At 36.5% G+C, this 17,497-nt stretch overlaps 5 protein-coding genes across 6 annotated transcripts; 2 read left to right on the forward strand and 3 right to left on the reverse strand.

Annotated features, from left to right (window-relative positions):
* Window positions 1–929: 929 nt before the first annotated feature.
* Window positions 930–2,335, forward strand: LOC105385893. Its single transcript, XM_048630180.1, has 3 exons — window positions 930–1,318; window positions 1,612–1,665; window positions 1,949–2,335. The coding sequence occupies exons 1-3, from the start codon at window positions 1,286–1,288 to the stop codon at window positions 2,273–2,275; spliced, it is 414 nt and encodes a 137-aa protein (XP_048486137.1). The 5' UTR covers window positions 930–1,285; the 3' UTR covers window positions 2,276–2,335.
* Window positions 2,267–3,114, reverse strand: LOC105385892 (ER membrane protein complex subunit 4). The gene is made up of 2 exons (XM_011556340.3): window positions 2,896–3,114; window positions 2,267–2,813 (listed from the first exon to the last, which is right to left on the reverse strand). The coding sequence occupies exons 1-2, from the start codon at window positions 2,949–2,951 to the stop codon at window positions 2,351–2,353; spliced, it is 519 nt and encodes a 172-aa protein (XP_011554642.1). The 5' UTR covers window positions 2,952–3,114; the 3' UTR covers window positions 2,267–2,350.
* Window positions 3,115–4,046: 932 nt separating this feature from the next.
* Window positions 4,047–7,074, reverse strand: LOC105385896 (tyrosine aminotransferase). The gene is made up of 5 exons (XM_011556342.3): window positions 6,826–7,074; window positions 5,724–6,052; window positions 5,011–5,484; window positions 4,667–4,849; window positions 4,047–4,498 (listed from the first exon to the last, which is right to left on the reverse strand). Exons 1-5 carry the CDS (start codon window positions 6,968–6,970, stop codon window positions 4,298–4,300), a joined length of 1,332 nt encoding a protein of 443 aa, XP_011554644.3. The 5' UTR covers window positions 6,971–7,074; the 3' UTR covers window positions 4,047–4,297.
* A 2,694-nt stretch (window positions 7,075–9,768) lies between these two features.
* On the forward strand, window positions 9,769–13,045 carry LOC105385897 (NADH dehydrogenase (ubiquinone) complex I, assembly factor 6). Its single transcript, XM_011556343.3, has 5 exons — window positions 9,769–9,995; window positions 10,533–10,770; window positions 10,924–11,156; window positions 11,484–11,646; window positions 12,819–13,045. Exons 1-5 carry the CDS (start codon window positions 9,886–9,888, stop codon window positions 12,996–12,998), a joined length of 924 nt encoding a protein of 307 aa, XP_011554645.3. The 5' UTR covers window positions 9,769–9,885; the 3' UTR covers window positions 12,999–13,045.
* LOC105385898 (platelet-activating factor acetylhydrolase IB subunit beta homolog) lies at window positions 11,650–16,341 on the reverse strand. Of its 2 annotated transcripts, XR_007267818.1 has the most exons (6): window positions 16,079–16,341; window positions 15,576–15,782; window positions 15,113–15,235; window positions 14,696–15,036; window positions 13,160–13,247; window positions 11,650–11,752 (listed from the first exon to the last, which is right to left on the reverse strand). XR_007267818.1 is itself a non-coding variant. In XM_011556344.3 (4 exons), the coding sequence occupies exons 1-4, from the start codon at window positions 16,142–16,144 to the stop codon at window positions 14,755–14,757; spliced, it is 678 nt and encodes a 225-aa protein (XP_011554646.3). In that variant the 5' UTR covers window positions 16,145–16,340; the 3' UTR covers window positions 13,707–14,754. The 2 variants fall into 2 exon arrangements, 1 of the variants encoding a protein (XP_011554646.3); XM_011556344.3 differs by lacking the exons at window positions 11,650–11,752; window positions 13,160–13,247 and having other exon boundaries at window positions 13,707–15,036; window positions 16,079–16,340.
* Window positions 16,342–17,497: the final 1,156 nt, after the last annotated feature.

A 17,497-nucleotide genomic window follows, 5' to 3' on the forward strand; every position in this document is an offset into this window, starting at 1 on the left:
TTGAAAGGAGTGGTATGTAAATAAATTTATTACAACTTACACCTTCAAATAAAACAAATAAGTAGTGGTAGGTTAGATTCAGTTCATCCCTAGGCTCAGGACCTGGCCTGTCAGTCAAAACCTCAACTCCAGGTTAGCTAGTTATCTTGGGCTGCATTTATACAGATTAATATTTTATTTCCAGGCAATATTTAGTGCAGGAGTGTACACTGGACTGTACATTGCTCAGAATTACCAGGTATGCTTTGTTATTATATGAATTGATTATCATTATGACAAGGCATAAGGAGCTTTGATGATCTAGCATCAAGCTGTATATTGATAGGGTTTCGTTCCCGTGATCCCGGGAATTCCCGGAAAATCTTGAAAAAAAATCCCTTTTCCCAGGAACAGAAAAAGGTCGGGAAAAACGAAACCCTAAATGATATATACAGGATAATGATGGCGGAGATTTCTTTGTGCTTGATTACGGGTAGACAAATTAAATTAATAGGTACCTCTCAATCAGATATTTCAATAATAATAAATTTGTTTTTCAGATTGATAAAGTTGAAGATCCAAAAGCATTATTGGAGAAAGCTTCAAACTATCTCAAAGAACTATCTAAAGATGCTTCAGATGGAAAGAAATAATTAGTTAAGAATGTCTATAGAATTATTATTTAATAATAATGTCTATTTTTTGTAAATATTATTTTATAGTGTAAATGGGAATAGTTAATTACATCCATAGCATGAACTCCTAAAATTGTGTATTTACTCTGTCAACCCTATTGTGTTTAGTTTTTATTGGGTTATTTCCATGAACCATACATTAATTCCTAAAAACTGGTTATCTGGTTATTAAACCCCTGACATAGTGTTCTTTTCTCTATGCCCCTGACCACTGCAAGGACGTGACCCTCAATGTTGGTTACAATCATGTTAGAGAAGTACTTATCCTTGAACTTATCACATTATTGCTTATTTATACTTATTACTTCCATGGAGCTTCCATTTATCATTGATTCACAGAACATTACCACTCCTCTCAACTCAACACAGATCTTGCCTCTCAAGGAGTTTATGGTGCATAAAGTGTGATTTTAAAATAAGAAGTTTTTTTCTGTCAGAAAAGATGACAAATCTCAATTTGTAAACATTTGTTGGGTTTAAAATCCAATAAAATTAGAAATGAAGTAGAAAATCAGACAAAAACTGTATAAAACCATACAAAATATGCCTAAGTAAACCAATTCAATAAGTATTTTTATAGATACCAAGTTCCAAAAACCTAAACTATCGAAATGGCTTGCATATTCTCCATAATCAAAACCAGTGTAAGTGTCTACTCTATTGACTTAAATATAACTTGCGTAAGGACAGGGGTTGTCCCTTTCCTTATCTCACATGTATATCATCTGTCATCGTTTGTTTGGATTAGGGCAAGCGCCCCGACGGTGATCTTTTCTTTAGACAAATTGTTCTGACAGCATCAGCAAAGCTCTGCATGTTTCCTTTTAAAATCATTTATCTGCTCATTGTTAATTAAAATTCATTACTTATGAAAAAAAAAACTGAAAGCAGTTCATAATAGTTCATATCCTCACCATAAAACTATTAAATTTTTCAGATAATATTTGGAACTGGAGTATACACTGGGATATATGTAACTCAAAATTATAAAGTAAGTTTTGAATCTAATAAAAGTTATGATTATATTATGCAGACATGTAAATCATGTAATATTATTGATTCCTGGTTCTTACAAAATAAGCATAACTTTATATGATGCAGGGATTTATGCAACAGCACTGTGATGAGAAGAATAAATCAAAAAACCCTGATCAGAAAAAATAAATAAATTGGTTAGTGCTCTTACATCTACAAGAACCAGGAATCATAATATGTATCTTGAAAATATTCGTTTATTGTTAATATTGAACTGTATCCTTTAAAAATATTCACAGGTCAAAAGAGTAAATAATCCTGCCACAGTACTCTCTAAAATTAAATCTTGTATTATGAAGATGCTAAATAAAAATTCAAACAAAGAAGCAGCAAAGGAACCAGAAAAGAGTGTAGATAATAAAGACAAGACTCATCCTCTGGGAGATGCTGACCAACCCACTAAGAAACCCGTAGCCACCTATGCTGTCACAGCAGTACCAAAATTTAGGTCAAAAGTAACATCTGTAGCACACTGTGACAACATTATGGCTGAATCAAAACTGAATGATAAAACAGGATGCATAGTTAAGCAAATCAAATCAGTAAAAAACAACATGTTTAACTAATATTGTTCTGTATATAATATTTATTTATTTGGTTAAAGTAATAAATACAAATGACACATAGTATGTATTTTAAGTTTATAATAGTGATATTCCACCTCCAAAATGCTCGACTCTTGTTTGCGGCTCTTCAAACGCTAACCAGTCGCTGGAATGTGTGGGGAGCAGGCCCATGCTCTGACATTTATAGAGTGCCAATAGAATATTCACTATGTTTCCAATAAAATAGACAAACTTTTGACCAAATGCTTGAGTTCCCTCTACCATTTTGAAAGTACTTTGAGTTGCAAACAGAGCTTTGACCGGGCGAACAATCAGCATACCCACCATCATAATGGGAAAAATTGATATAGAATTTCCTGCCATGTACATGATGAACAAGTTCATTGGCACTTGCTTCAGCGGTCCCAAGGCCACATCCCATAGTTTTTTGATGAGCAGTAAATTTGAGTCATTTTCCTTAGAAGTTTCTGTGTAATTTGCACTGGTTGAAAGACTGAATCCAGGTGGCGATGGCAGCTCAGTAGATGGCGCACGAGACCTAGTAATATTAAAGAAACTTAGGTAATTGATTATAATATTTAATAACAAGCTAAGAAGTAACAACTGTAGGTAAAACTTACTTTGGATTGTAGTCGAGAGCCCACTTGAACTTTTTATTTGTTTTTAGTTGAGACATCTTGCAACCTTCCTAGAAGATGTTATATTTTTCTTGCAACCAGGTTATTCAATTAGAATCAGATGTATCCTTTTTCTACTGGTATGCAATATTAATATCGTTTTTATAACTAGAAATTCGGAAAATGCTCGGAAATCATACGGAAATTGATTAATTTGAAATGTCAATCAAAATCGCAGGCTGACAATGTGTCAATACTTTACTTTTGTTGCTCTGTACTTCACAGATTAAAAATTTATAGTAAAAACATTACCCTCCTCCTTCGGCAGTCGGGTAAAGCTGCGTACACACCGGCCTAACGAAGGCCAACGAACGGGTTTCGGTTTTGATTAGCGAATGCCAACGATCGCTCGTTGGCGTGTGCCGGCGATCCGAAGCGTGGTGGCAACATCAAAGAAATCGAGCTATTTGAACGAACCCTGTTTGGACGGTCGCCGAAGGCCAATGAACGAACGCTCAGTTGAAGCAAGAGAGCGTAGCGTGTAGACGTCCAATATGATAATTACTTGGTTATTTCCCGCCATTTAGATCATGCAGAAAAACAAAGAATGGAGTAACGACGAGATGTTTTCAATTATAATGATGTTTTCATCGTCCATGATTAAATTGCGAATGAAAGAGAAAAGAGCCGGAACCAAGTGCCAACGAACGTTCGTTCGAGCACTAATTGTATTTGGACGTATTAACGAACACCAACGAGCATGCGGAGGCCAACGCTAGCGAACGATAAATATGCTTCGTTGGCCGTTTGTTGGCCCGGTCTGTACGCAGCTTAAAAACGGCGCCTGTTATTATTCTGAGCCTACGACTCGAGGTACAGCTTGGCAAATAAAAGTAGGAAATATAATTTTTTTTATTATTATTAATGTAGAAACCTACTGGGCCAACGCGACCTATCTCACGCAACGTGTGCTTACGATTACCTTGCCTATGTTTCTACTATAAATCAGTATCAAAAAAAACGTTTTAACCCTTTTTGTACTCTTTTTTGCCAGGCTGTATTAGCTTTATTTCATGTGGCAATACTAGCCATACCATAAACAATCAAATTTTTTATCATAAAAATGGCGCAGAAATCTTGAATTAAAAAAATAGTTTCAGTTTAACATTTTACAAACTTTATTAATTTCAGCATTGGTTTTGTTGAAAAGGCTCATTATTCATAAATCAAAATTAAAATTTACGTCTTATCTCAACGCAGCGGTAAGTACCTAAGTACCTACCTAGTTACATATTTTCTCAAACTTTTGTCCTACTGTCTTTGAATTCCGACCCTATTTTTATTTGCTAACTTAAAGTACCTAGGCTTATACAAAATTTATCTTAGTTATAGTTTACTTAATTAATTATAGAACAGATGGCACCTCATTTTCACAATAAACTTCTTCATCAGCGGGTAGAGTCACGGCGAAGTTGTCTACGGCCTTTATGTTCTCGCGTTGAGCGGCGTGGTCTCGGCAGAAAGCGTCGATCCTCTTGCATGCCTCACGGAGGATATCGTTAGGCACCGTCAGCACTATCCTCATGTAGTTTGGATATTCGAAACACTGGAACAAAAGCGTAGAAACTTAAAAGTAAATAACGCCAACGCCATAAATACGGCGCTGTGCTTGGTGGACGCGTATTAAACCACGCGTATATTATCATTATCATTATCATTATCAGTTACTGGCTGAAGTTAGGTAAGTACATAATGGGCATTTATAATTACGTACCTTTCCGGGTAAGCAGAAGACAGACTGCTCACACATCAAACGCTCTACGAAGTCAAGATCATCTTTAATATCTGTTAACTGCGCCATTTTTATTTCAATCATCATGTACATGGCCCCTTGTGGCATTGTGGGACGTAAGCCAACCACCCGACGTAACATATCGTATGCCATTTTGGCGTTATTCTGAAATATAAATTAATTTTAATGATAAATAGTAAAAAAAAATATAGTACGTAACATACGTGGTTATCCCGATATACATAAGTACTTAAAAAACCTTTTCAGTGATTGTTCAAAAAACGTATCCATGATTTTTGTATGAATTAAAGGATTTATAAACTTACCTCAATGAACAGTATCACATCGTCGAAGAAGCTTTGCGGAGTGAGACTCAGGATGGAGGGCAGCGCTCTTTGAACTATGGTGTTGGGACCGACGATTCTTGCTGATAAATTAGTCAAACCCTTGCGGACTTCTTTACCAAAAACATTTTGGCGATCATGTACAATGACCCAACCCATTCGCCAACCCGGGACCAAAAATCGTTTTGTTAAGCCGCCACAGGTGAGCACTGGCACGTCTTTTGACAATGAAGATATTGCAGTGAACTCATTTCCTGAAAAAACCATGTGCTCGTATATTTCATCAGCAATAACAGGAATTTTGTTCCTGGAGGCTATGTCCAGAACATCGCTTAAATGTTCTTTTGTGTAGACTGATCCGCATGGGTTCGATGGGTTTATTACAACGATCGCTGCCGTATCGTCGTCTATCTGACATTCTAGATCTTCTAAGTCTATCTTCCATTGTTGGTGAGGCTGAAAGGGTATAAGATCCATTAGAATATCGAAACCTATATGACTTATTAAAATTGGCGCGCAAATAAACAGGCGGTATGCAAATCTCGCTCACTGGAAAACTTGTTCTGTTTCTAGAAACTTGTATAACATCACCTGACCTGTTGTTTTATTATGTTTTAAAAAATAAAACGTAATATTCTGACTGAACGAATATTCTTAAATAGAGCTACACTCTATCTATAGCTATCCATACTTACAAGTAATCGGTAGTATTTCAGCTCAATGCCTAATCCTTCAGCCAGGGTCTTGTAAATCATAAACCCTGGTTTGGGGACAAGAATGTTTTGTCCAGAGTCTGCTAACACTGTGATAGCCATCTCTATCGCGTGAGAGCATCCGCTGCAGAGGATCACGTCATCGGGTGAGACGTCGCCCTGGTGCGCGCTGTACTGCGCCACGGCGCGCCTGGCCTCGGGGTACCCATAGCTGGGTCCGTAGCCGCGGCTGGTGTGCAGGTCAACACTCTCCCGCACTGCCTGTAGCACTTGCTCCGGGGGGTTCAAGTTACCGAACGTCGTCGGGTCTCCTGAAAGTCGTTAAACGTATATTTTAACTTCAGGTCCTGGCTGGAAAAAAATATGGCGCAATCTTTGTGACCTTGGCATAATTTTAAGAGGATACCTAACTACCTGTTTAAAATACGCTATAAATTTAGTCCAAAATTACATAACTTGTTTTGTGGCACCACGAGTTTTGATGCTAATTTCTTATTTTACAGGTTTTTTTAAGATGCTCATTTGTCTAAGTTTATATTTAAGTAAGTAGGTACTGGGCTGCTTGAAGTATGTAGTTAACTACGCATATATATACCTTGTTACCTATTTTACCAACAATAAAGATCGCTAGATCTCACTTACATTAATTTTTACGGTTTTTTTACAGCCTAAACTAAATTAAACACAAATTTACAGTTTTCTAAAATATGGCTGTACCTATTTTTGAAAACGGTAAAGTTGTGTTTAAATAAATTAGTTTAGGCTGTAAGATCTAGAGGGGGTTAAAACAGGACATCGATAGTGTTAAATGCAGCCTACCCGTAGCAACAGTAACTAACTGACTTATACAAAAATAGAGTTTTATAGTTAAGTAATTTCTGCATAAATTAACTGAGATAAAATAAACACTTAAGTACTAAAGTGAACGTAGGGCTAAGTTTTCGTGCATAAGGATGCTAATGTTACCGTAGGTATAGGCTCAAGCTGAATCCAAACATAAGTTTAATTGATTATTTATTTTTGATATGTAGATATTTAAGGATCGATGGATTATTTCAATATTATAAAAGCATTTCGAACTTACCTACTGAAAGCGCAATCAGTTGTTTTTCAGGGTTTGGTTCCACCTGGAGATTCTGTATTATGTCTCTAATTAAGTTATTTGTTTTACGCGCCAAAGTAGAAGCTCTCACTTCCCATTCCTTACTGACGGATTTTCTTCGTGACATGGGCACACAAGATTTTTGGCAGCTACGTGGGGATCTACACTTGGAGTAGCGTTCGACGCACAAGACACCACAGTTTTGTTTAGAAACTGTGGTGGCACAGACTTAAAAGTGGCGGAACTGGTTTATATTAGTATGCAGATGCGATGACGACAGTCGCCAGTGTTGATAACAAGAGACGGGAATGGAAAATATTGTACCCTGTCGAGGAATGTATACTCCTCTGTTTCTAGATTGAACCTTCGTGGCGAATAGAAAGTACCTTCCCGCATCGACGACGCCGCCCGCGGTGAATTCAATTTGAAGCTTATGCGACGAAAGCTTACTAGAGCCTTCTAGAATGTAGAGGCCTTCCAATTCCAAACTTACTTGGTTAATATTTTATTTAAATTAACGTGTTGTTTGTTGAACATAATATCACAGTATCAATATCTACCAATGTAATACTTAATATGTAACTAAGTAGGTACTTTACATGACTGCGACTTTGTTGTTCTTATGTCTGGCTCTACTGGTAAATAACATAACTTACCAACAAGTAGTGCAGGGTTCACATAAACCTATACTTACTAAATAAAAGTACCTATCTGTAACTACAAAAAACATCTTATTGGACTAGGTAAAATTGCAACTCATGGTCGCGATTTTACGTATGATTTTCGTCTCAGTTCTAAAAGAAATACTTACTTAAGTAAGTTACTTAGTTATGTATGATTTGATGAATTAAAAATTAAAGCAAAGAAAGGAGAGCAAAAAAATATGCATTATTAGCATACATCGGTACCTACTGCTAATTTATACTTGTCATCTATGTCTTGTCTTTATGAAAATGATCTACTCATGGGCGTTGCCGCGTAGCCACATAATAATAAGCCATCTGATTTATTAGGGTTCCGTAGCCAAAATGGCAAAAACGGAACCCTTATAGTTTCGTCATGTCCGTCTGTCCGTCTGTCCGTCTGTCCGTCTGTCACAGCCGATTTACTCGGAAACTATAAGTACTACAGTGATGAAATTTGATGGGAATATGTGTTGTATGAACCGCTACAAAAATATGACACTAAATAGTAAAAAAAAGAATTGGGGGTGGGGCCCCCCATACATGTAACTGAGGGATGAAATTTTTTTTTTCGATGTACATACCCGTGTGGGGTATCAATGGAAAGGTCTTTTAAAATGATATAAAGTTTTCTAGAAAACATTTTTCTTAAAGTGAACGGTTTTTGAGATATCAGCTCTCAAAGTCGTAAAAAGTATGTCCCCCCCCTCTATTTTTATAACTACGGGGTATAAAATTCTAAAAAAAAAAGGGGTGATGCATGCTAATTAACTCTTTCATCGATTTTTGGTTTGATCAAAGTATCTCTTATAGTTTTTGAGATAGGTTGATTTAACTGTAATTTTGGTTAAGTTATTGTGCTTACTAAGGAACCCTTTGTGCGCGAGCCCGACTCGCACTTGGCCGGTTTTTTTTTTGTTGTATTAGTAGGTAGGTAGTAGAAGACACGGATTCCCTTTTCGTACCTTCTTTTAAACTACTCACTCCCGTTCGCGCCGCTTCATTTTCACATCTTGTCGCCCCATTTCCCTAGGTATAGGTACCAAAGGTATGAAAGTATTTATGCAAGTAATTAACTTATTAACTAACTTTTAATATAATATACCTACTCTGTCATAATAAGGTAAATACTGAAGTCAATATTTATTGGAAATATGTAGATTATCGTGATTCATCATCATAATATGTAATTCTAAATATACGTAAATTATGTATTTCGTAGTAATCACCGAGTTTAATACCTATCTTAACTCAGTGGTAGTAGTTCTACATGATATTTTTTATTTCCTAGAAACGTGTTCATAAATTTTTATGTAGGAAGAAAGGTGAATTTTTCATGCTTAGTGCATTGTCTTAAGGGCCAGATAGACGCACGAGTAGGTAAGTACCTACGGGTACTTAAAGCTCAACCAACTTTTTTGTTTCTGAAGTAACTACGAAAGTAAGGTGACAAACGGTCGAAAAAGGTCGTCAAGCCATAAGTACGCGTACTTACTGGCATGTCCATCTGACCTTTGTACCCATTTGTACCTAAATCCTAATTGATTTTATTATGTCATTCATTCCTCGTTTTCGTAATGAAATCCATAGTTTTGACCCCATGTGAAGCCTTATTTATTTATTCCCCGGGGCGGGCGGGGTTTGGTGCCCGAGTGTAGCGAGTTTTCATCCCTTGGTACCAAGTCAACGTAATCTCAAAACACTAAGGCGGTTCACACACTTCACCGCGCGGATTGCGGATTTCTCATAGTAAATTTCTGCACGGTAAGGCGGCGGCGGCTGAGTGTGCGGTTTTTCTAGTATATTTATAAACTTCCATTTTTGCTAAATACTTACTTTACTAGTTACTATAGATAGATAGATCAAAGATGTCCACCTACGATCCCCTTATGGATTCTTATGCTACCACCCTATGATTTCAAAAGAAATATAAGTCAATGCTACCACCCCACTTGGCTATTTGCGTATTATTTGCCAAAACTGCCTTGTGTGGTCAGTACCTATATTCGCCAAAATTATTTTGGTGTTTAGGTAGGTATTTAGCTAATACAGCATACAACGAATAACAAATTTAATACTTTAATACAAATAAACAAGACAAGTGTGGTGCCAGCAATGCCAGAAGCAGCATTGTAGTCTTTTCGGAAACTGTGTCACCGAAAATGTACACAGACCAATAATTACATAACTCCCAGAGCAAGAATCTGACTGATGACTTCTGACATAATGTGTGCATAATGTTTAGATGACATTTCTTTCTGTTTTTGGCAAAATAAATGAAAATTGTAAAGGAAAGAGAACTCTTCAAGTATTATTTGTTTTGTTCTTTAAATACCCTTAAGCCCTAGCGAATAAAACAATGTTTCAAGTAAATAGATTTAAAATGTCATTATTTATAAGAAGATCACTGGCTACTTTATCCAAAGAACCTAACCCAAATTCATTGGATTACTGCTCCAATATTGTGAGGTATGACACATTGATGGACACTAGATTAACGGTGAAACTCATAAAAACGCACAACATTTTTGTATGGGAGTTAAGTGATGATTTGCTGGTGCACATGCCGGCACACTGCCTAGGCGCAGTAAAGAAAACACGACGTCGGTGACCGTTGTGTGCGTATGAGGTCACACTTTTTTCTGTATGAAAACTTATTTCTGTGTGAAAAAAAGGTACTCTGGGTGCACATATAACTTTGAAATCCTTCCAAATAAAGCACAAAAAGATGGTCTTCATACAAACTCTAGGTAAAACAGGACTGCATTGACCGTTGTTGAAATAATTAGAAAAAGAGTGGGGACTGCATTCGACGTTGTGATTTTTTTCTAAAAGTTTGGAGGACGTCAAATGCAGTCAGTGTCCGTCAGTGGGTTAATTAATTACTGCACTCTATTCATTGGTATTATTAAATGAAAAACATAAACATCTAGTCTAGATACTCTTAGTCCATGCTAGTAGTTCTTATTTACTGTGTTCTGGTACTGTATAATTATTTGCAGATAGACAGTATGACTATGAGAACTTCCTGTCCACTCTTCTGTTGACTAAAGCAGTTCGATCTCCGGCTCTGGTCGTGAGAGCCTTCAATGTGGAGATCGCGCGGGTGCAGGACACCACCTCCGACCCGCAAATTGCAGCCATGCGCCTTCAGTTCTGGTACGACACAGTAGGCACTATTTACAAGAAAGAGCAACAAGTTCGAAATGTGCCAGCCAACCCTGTAGCTCAAGAATTATTCAAAGTGAGTAGCTAAATACATTGATATAAGTTGTCGTCTTGAAATACATTTTTACCTTCTTGTAGCCCAAAAGTGCATTTTTTCCTTATTTTGACCTTCCATTAAAGAGTTATGATGTTTATTTAATTTATGATACATTTATTTATTTTATTGTAGGTATGCAGCAGTTATAAACTTCCAAGAAGATATTTAGAAAGATTAGTCATGGCCCGAAACAATCTACTTAAAACTAAATATTTTCAAACTTTGGAAGATGTTGAGAAGTATGCAGAGGAGACTGTCTCCTCCATTTACTACTTGCTGCTGAGCATCGCGGGAGTGGCCGATGTGCATGCCGATCATGCCGTCTCACATCTGGGGAAAGCTCAAGGAATTGTCAATTTGTTAAGGTAAGCACATTCTGACAAAATATTAACTTTACAGATATATTATTATTTGTAGATGAGAAAATTAAATGAAACACATAAGTTTTAGGTCACTGGGATGTCATATCACCACTGAAGATATATTATAAAGTCAGAATATTTCTGCAATATGCAACCAATATTTCAGTAATGTTCCTACCACATTATTATTCTCTTATTCCCATTCTTGGCCCTATCTAAACAAGGCAGAACACTATTGTTGTGAAAACTTTGTTGGTCCCAGTTTTTGCTAAGTATTAAAATAGTTTAGCATTTCCATTGTTTAAAATTACCTCCATCTTATTGTTTTAGATCCACCCAAGTGGCCAGTCATCACAAAATGGTATCCCTTCCCATGGAGATCCTCATGAAGTATCAGTTAAGTCAAGAAAATGTTTTGCGTGGAGGTGATAGTGAAAACCTGAGAAATGTTACTTTTGATGTTGCCAGCAGGGCAAATAGTCATTTACAAAAGGTCAGTTTCTGTTTTTTATTATTCTTGGTGGCCAATTTGATCAGTGACCCAGCTAAACACCACCATGTCCATGAACTCAACACATTATAAGCTCTGGTTGAAATAACTGAAAATAAAAAACTCATTAAATCACCAAAGAAATTCCACCCTGTTGCATATGTCGCAGCCAGATCGTATAATCCGCCGCATTACATTACGGCTGGCCGCATTACATGACAGGGCCGCTTTGTAATGCGCTGGATCAATGTTTAGCCGGATTTTCATTTCCATACGTTCTTCAATACGGCGGCCCAAGTTTAGCCACATCGTACATCTACTGAAATTGTAGGTTGACCATGACCATACTTATAAAATAAAGCAACGTTTGAATTAAAAATCTTTTTTATTAATCACTCATAGGTTTCTTCATACGAAATTTTTACTAGTCTAGAATTATTATCATACACACTAATATAGTAAATAAAATACTTAGCTTTAGAATTAAGTACCGTATTTATAAAATACTATGCTATTTGGCTAAAATACTTTACTACAATATTATGAAATAATCATTTATATGTAGAGATCTAAGACAGTTGGCCGACCACATTCATGATATTATATTTTTAGCCCCAGTAATATTGTGTGGAATTCCGCCGACCACCAGAGTCCATGGGCACTTTACCTGTTTTGACGTGCATTATAACCTCCGAAACTCGGTCCTCTGTCCATGGTTTCTTCACTGTCCCGCATTGAGCGGAATAGAAAATATTTAACGGCACGTTAAAATTGTTCTGAAAGTCACTGTCCACTAACGTATTTATCACGATTTCTTCATTTAAAATACTCATATCCGACGCCATTGTTGTTGTTATGTCAGGCAGCGCCACGAGTGTTAAAAACGGAAAATAAACACTTTCAAAGCGGCGGCTAATTCCTCGCCGTATTGCATTACGGCCAGCCATATTGAAGGACGCACGACGTCGAATACAATCCGCCGAAATTTCATCCAGCCGTATTCAATCCGGCTAAACGTTGATCCGGCGCATTACAAAGCGGCCCTGTTATGTAATGCGGCCAGCCGTAATGTAATGCGGCGGATTATACGATCCGGCTGCGACACATACACAAAATGTGCCTGGCCTAAACTTATGTAACTTTTAATACTTACATAGTTACTTTTTCTTTTTCAGGCACGGAGTATTTCAGTACCAAAGACTGTGCATCAAATATTACTTCCTGCTATAGCTGTAGACAATTATTTAAAAAGACTAGAACAATGTAATTTTAATATTTATGACAAAAAATTGAAACTTACAAGTGGAATGTTACCATTGAACCTCTATATCAACAGTTTATTTAGCAAATACTAGAATGCAAATTTGATTATTTTACTAAGAATAGATTACTTATTAATTTACCATATTGTTTTTATTTGTTGACTAACTTTGATCAATTGAGACCTTTGCCCAGCAGTGGGACACGAGGTTGAGAAAAAAAAAACACTTTGATCCGCAAAGGTTTGCTTACTTACTCTAGGAGTGTTGGTGGCCAACACTAGAATGGCCCAAGTGTTTGTCACTGTGGTAAAATGATTTTAGTCTCCAAGTGCCCATGGTGCGCTGGAAGTACATAAGCTACAGTTTACAGGACACTCAGGAAGGTGTTTTCTATTCTGTGGGGGTAACAGTACCTGCACCTGGCTCTCTCGAATGGAACCTTTGTGCATATCCCCAAGGTCTAAACCCTCTAAACTGCCTTCCTAAGCTTGGACCATTTTTCCCACCACGCTGGTCCACTGCGAGTTGGTGGGTTCACATATCTAGATGTGCTAAATCTAGATATGCAGGTTTCCTCACGATGTTTTCCTTCACCGTAAGAGCGATGGTATACATTGTACTTAAATTCAGAAAAGAACTCATTGGTACATGTCAGCGCCGGGATTCGAACCCGCATCTTTGGCGTGAGAAGCGGGCGCTTACCCGACTGAGCTACCACCGCTCATACAGGAAGGTGTTATTGAGACGTCGTTTCTGTCAAGTGTGGTGAATAATTATATTGAGGTAAATAATGAAACAATGTTAAGTGTAGGATTTTTTTATAATATAAAAATGTATCCAATCAATTGCACTATTCTTAGTACATAATTGTTATAAGCTTTTCATGCAAATAAATACTAGAATACCTACTTATAGAAAAGTTCTGAGATTCAAGCAATAAGTTTGGCAACAGAGTACATCAGTACCAATACTAGAGTAACTACCATGATACAATGCCTATTAAGTACATAAGCCTCCCAGCAATGACTTATTATGTAATCATAATCATATAAAAAATACTGCATTATGTCTGTTAATTATTAGTACAAAGGAGTAATTGTATGAGGTAAGTAGCATACAATACTCATACAACTGACAAGTAGAGGGCCTGCCTGAACACTTTCACAAAGAGATAAAATACATAAGATTAAAGTTCTATTTCACAATGTAGGTAATGGAAAACACCATGCTTTTTACATTGTGGATAAAATATATGTGTGTAGAAAATTATAGTTTTATGACATCCCACAGATAACTTTTATTCAGACAGTTTGAAACCAATGCAATGGTAAATATAATATTTCCATACACCAGAAAATATGTAAGTAGTACAAAATAAATAATCTTTGGTTCAAATTAGATTATGTGAGTAAGTAGTTCATTTCATTGAAGCTGAAAAATTTCAGCTATTTCATACTGTTATCAGCTTAAACTCAAAAACTAACCCCTAGAAAATGTATACTATAATGGTACTTATCTAATCAAAAGCACATATAGAACTATTAATTCCAAGGCAAATACATATTTAAAAAGTTTCCTTAAATCTAAATGGAATTTTATGAGCACATTTCATTGCTATTGGTACATATGTCTAAAAAACTAATTTAAAATGTTTCTTGGAAACACAGCCAAACAGTGTAAAATTTGGAATGTTGAAGTAAATATTACTAAATAAGAAATAATAAATAACAGACTCATAATAATATTTTAAGCCTAGAATAAAAAAGCTAAATAGCTACAACTTTAAGTACCTTCTTGTTCATGACACTGAGCTTGCTGCAAGTAAAGCTATTCCCTTCAGTAGACAATGTTATTCCGAAGGTGTCAAGTCTTTCTCCGGCTCTCCTTCAGATAGCAACTGTTGCAGAATGTCATGAATTGGCTCAAAGGCCTTCCGACATGCCGCATTGGTGGGTATGAGGTAGTCATGCATGTCATGATGGCTGATGGTGCCATCTAATTGCACAAAACCCTTGTCTATGGTGACCATTTCAACTTTATTTATATTGGAAACTTTTTCTTTCAAAAGTTGATTGATTTTTGCATTTTTTTCTCTAAGTTTGTTTGGATGCTGACCTCGAGGAAGTAAACTCTAAAAAGATTAAAATATGATTGTTAGTAAAAGTTTGAATTAAGTTACTGAAAACAGAAATAAGTTGATTACTTACGGGTAGCACAATATATGCATTTGGTTGTTTCTCTTTGATAGTTCTAATGATTTCCAGAATACCTTCAGTCACTTCTTCTGGTGTGTGGTCAATATTGTTAGTTCCAACATGCAGCACTATTATCTGAAAAATTAAGTGTGTTAAACTTGTTATAATTCTGAGTTGAGCATTTTATAAGGTTTATAACTTAGGTTATAAAATTAAAACTTATGCATGGTATGAGCTAGGCCAGAGGTGGGTGGTCAACCTATTTGGACCAAAGATTGTCTTTTTACTGATAACCCCCTGTGCTATTCTCTAATTTAGAGCCATCAGATAAGTCGTCTGGCATGTTAAAGAGACATTCTAATATTTTAAATGTATGTTCTAAAAGGCATTCTCTCTGTCCTCGTCAAAAACACACTCAATGAACATAACTACAACAACATAGATAAATCATGTTGCTGAATGTTTGTCAACTCACTTTTGGTTCCACGTAATCAAGAACACCATTTTGAATCCTCCATAAAACATTTTGTGTTTGATCATTATGAATGCTAAAGTTCAGGCAGTGTAGAGGGGCAAACCACTGGTTCCAGACTTCTGTATGTTCCAGGGCTTGTAAAATGGAATCACCAATAAAAATTACATCTGCATCTTTTCCTTTTGCATCAGACAGGAAACGATTGTGCTGCAAAAACAATTTTCAGTCATAAACTATAAGAATTTCTTTCAAAAGAATTCAATACTGAAAAAGTTAGTATTTCTTCACTGACCGTGCTGCAATGACCCAAATATCAAAGTAAATTAAGCATTGATTTATTTATTTATGCAAGTATCCAACTAAGGCAGTACATAAAAGTTAAGTTATAGATTAAGTGTAGAAATTTACCATGATAAAAACTATATAAATGTAGCGGATAGTAAATTTCCAGGGAATAATACTATCCTAGAGCTGGGAATACAATCATTTAATGTAAAACTCACTATGCTTGTCCATCTTCCATCGCCATCACTGTCATGCTGCGGTGCAGCTACTGAACAAGGGTTCATGATAATACCTTACAATTAGTACTGCAAAATCAAGAATTAATGCAGAATCTAGCACTAAATAGCAACTACGGCTACGTTACGATTTTAAATAAATATTCTTGAACAAAAAGAAAAACTCAAAATTTTTGACAGCTACTGTCACCTGTCAGTCACCGATCATTGACCATAGAGAAAAATAAACTTGTCTATGATCGGTGTTTTTTTAAGGCTTTAGACTCAAATTATTTTGTGCCTAGAATCCTAACTAATATCCTAACTAATATTATAAATGCGAAAGTAACTGTGTCTGTCTGTCTATCTGTCTGTCTGTCTGTCTGTCTGTCTGTTACTCTTTCACGCCAAAACTACTGAACGGATTTTAATGAAATTTGGTATACATACGGTCTAGACCCTGGGAAAGAACATAGGCTACTTTTTATCCCGGAATTCCCACGGGAAAACTTTTTAAGGCGAAGCGAAGCGCGCGGGAACAGCTAGTAAATACATAAAAATATGGGACGCGAGTAGACGCGACGCCACAATGTTTTGCACGCTGCACCCTTTACTTTGGTTTAAAGGCACTAGAACCATATTCATGGCTGATCTACCAACGCGTAGGGCTAGTAAGTTATTATTTTGAGATTGTACCCTGTACCCGCATAGTGCATAGTTTGCGGTGGACGCCCATCACATGTAAGAAAAACTAACTTCGTTTAGCCGGCAGTGGACATTCGTCTCTAACTTGAGACTTGACCTTGAAGGGCGCTCCTCTTCTGACCCGCTCGCGCGCTTAAAGTGAAGTAAGAAGGGGGGGGGGGGGGGTCGGGAGGGGAACACACTAGATATATTATTATAACTTCCACTATATTATTGTATTTTTGACGTTTCCTTATGTCTACTATAAGTAATGTTGGTTTTCCTTAGCATCAAATATGTATGGGATTTGGAATGTCAAAAACCAATAATATAATGGACAGAGTATAGCTCATTGACAAAAGAATAAAGAGAGGACATGCCATATCAACGAAAAAAATGCGCTTACCTAAACTTTGGTGTCAATTAAAATGGCGGCTTTTTTCTTGAAAAATGTAAACAAACAAATTGTTTGACAGCTGAAGTACCTTGTGTTTGGATGTCAATCTTGGTCAATCAACATGGCGACCGATCGCAATGTTGTAATTTTAGGCAAAGACAAAACTACTGTTGTCCTTTTTTACGTACGATAACACAAATAAGTTAAAAAGAGACGACGATATATTTTTAAGTACCGATTTTTATGCCAAGTCCTCTTTATTCTTTTGTCAATGGTATAGCTTAGTGCAATATTGCAGTAGAGACGTTTCGCTGTGAAGCCGATGTGTCAACTGAACGAAA

This window comes from Plutella xylostella, chromosome 4 (genome assembly GCF_932276165.1).
Source record: "Plutella xylostella chromosome 4, ilPluXylo3.1, whole genome shotgun sequence".
NCBI lineage: Eukaryota > Metazoa > Arthropoda > Insecta > Lepidoptera > Plutellidae > Plutella > Plutella xylostella.

Excerpts from the sequence above, each read along its gene's own strand:
- LOC105385893 (XM_048630180.1), top strand. The coding sequence starts at position 1,286 with ATGGCTTGCATATTCTCCATAATCAAAACCAGT. Across the intron at positions 1,319-1,611 it reads TCTCCATAATCAAAACCAGT|ATAATATTTGGAACTGGAGT; the intron begins GTAAGTGTCTAC and ends TAAATTTTTCAG. Across the intron at positions 1,666-1,948 it reads ATGTAACTCAAAATTATAAA|GTCAAAAGAGTAAATAATCC; the intron begins GTAAGTTTTGAA and ends AAATATTCACAG.
- LOC105385892 (XM_011556340.3), bottom strand. The coding sequence starts at position 2,951 with ATGTCTCAACTAAAAACAAATAAAAAGTTCAAGTGGGCTCTCGACTAC. Across the intron at positions 2,814-2,895 it reads GCTCTCGACTACAATCCAAA|GTCTCGTGCGCCATCTACTG; the intron begins GTAAGTTTTACC and ends TAATATTACTAG.
- LOC105385896 (XM_011556342.3), bottom strand. The coding sequence starts at position 6,970 with ATGTCACGAAGAAAATCCGTCAGTAAGGAATGGGAAGTGAGAGCTTCT. Across the intron at positions 5,485-5,723 it reads TGAAATACTACCGATTACTT|CCTCACCAACAATGGAAGAT; the intron begins GTAAGTATGGAT and ends ATACCCTTTCAG. Across the intron at positions 4,850-5,010 it reads ATGTGATACTGTTCATTGAG|AATAACGCCAAAATGGCATA; the intron begins GTAAGTTTATAA and ends TTTATATTTCAG.
- LOC105385897 (XM_011556343.3), top strand. The coding sequence starts at position 9,886 with ATGTTTCAAGTAAATAGATTTAAAATGTCATTATTTATAAGAAGATCA. Across the intron at positions 9,996-10,532 it reads TACTGCTCCAATATTGTGAG|ACAGTATGACTATGAGAACT; the intron begins GTATGACACATT and ends ATTTGCAGATAG. Across the intron at positions 11,157-11,483 it reads GGAATTGTCAATTTGTTAAG|ATCCACCCAAGTGGCCAGTC; the intron begins GTAAGCACATTC and ends TTATTGTTTTAG.
- LOC105385898 (XM_011556344.3), bottom strand. The coding sequence starts at position 16,144 with ATGAACCCTTGTTCAGTAGCTGCACCGCAGCATGACAGTGATGGCGAT. Across the intron at positions 15,783-16,078 it reads ATGGAAGATGGACAAGCATA|CACAATCGTTTCCTGTCTGA; the intron begins GTGAGTTTTACA and ends TTGTTTTTGCAG. Across the intron at positions 15,236-15,575 it reads TTGATTACGTGGAACCAAAA|ATAATAGTGCTGCATGTTGG; the intron begins GTGAGTTGACAA and ends TTAATTTTTCAG.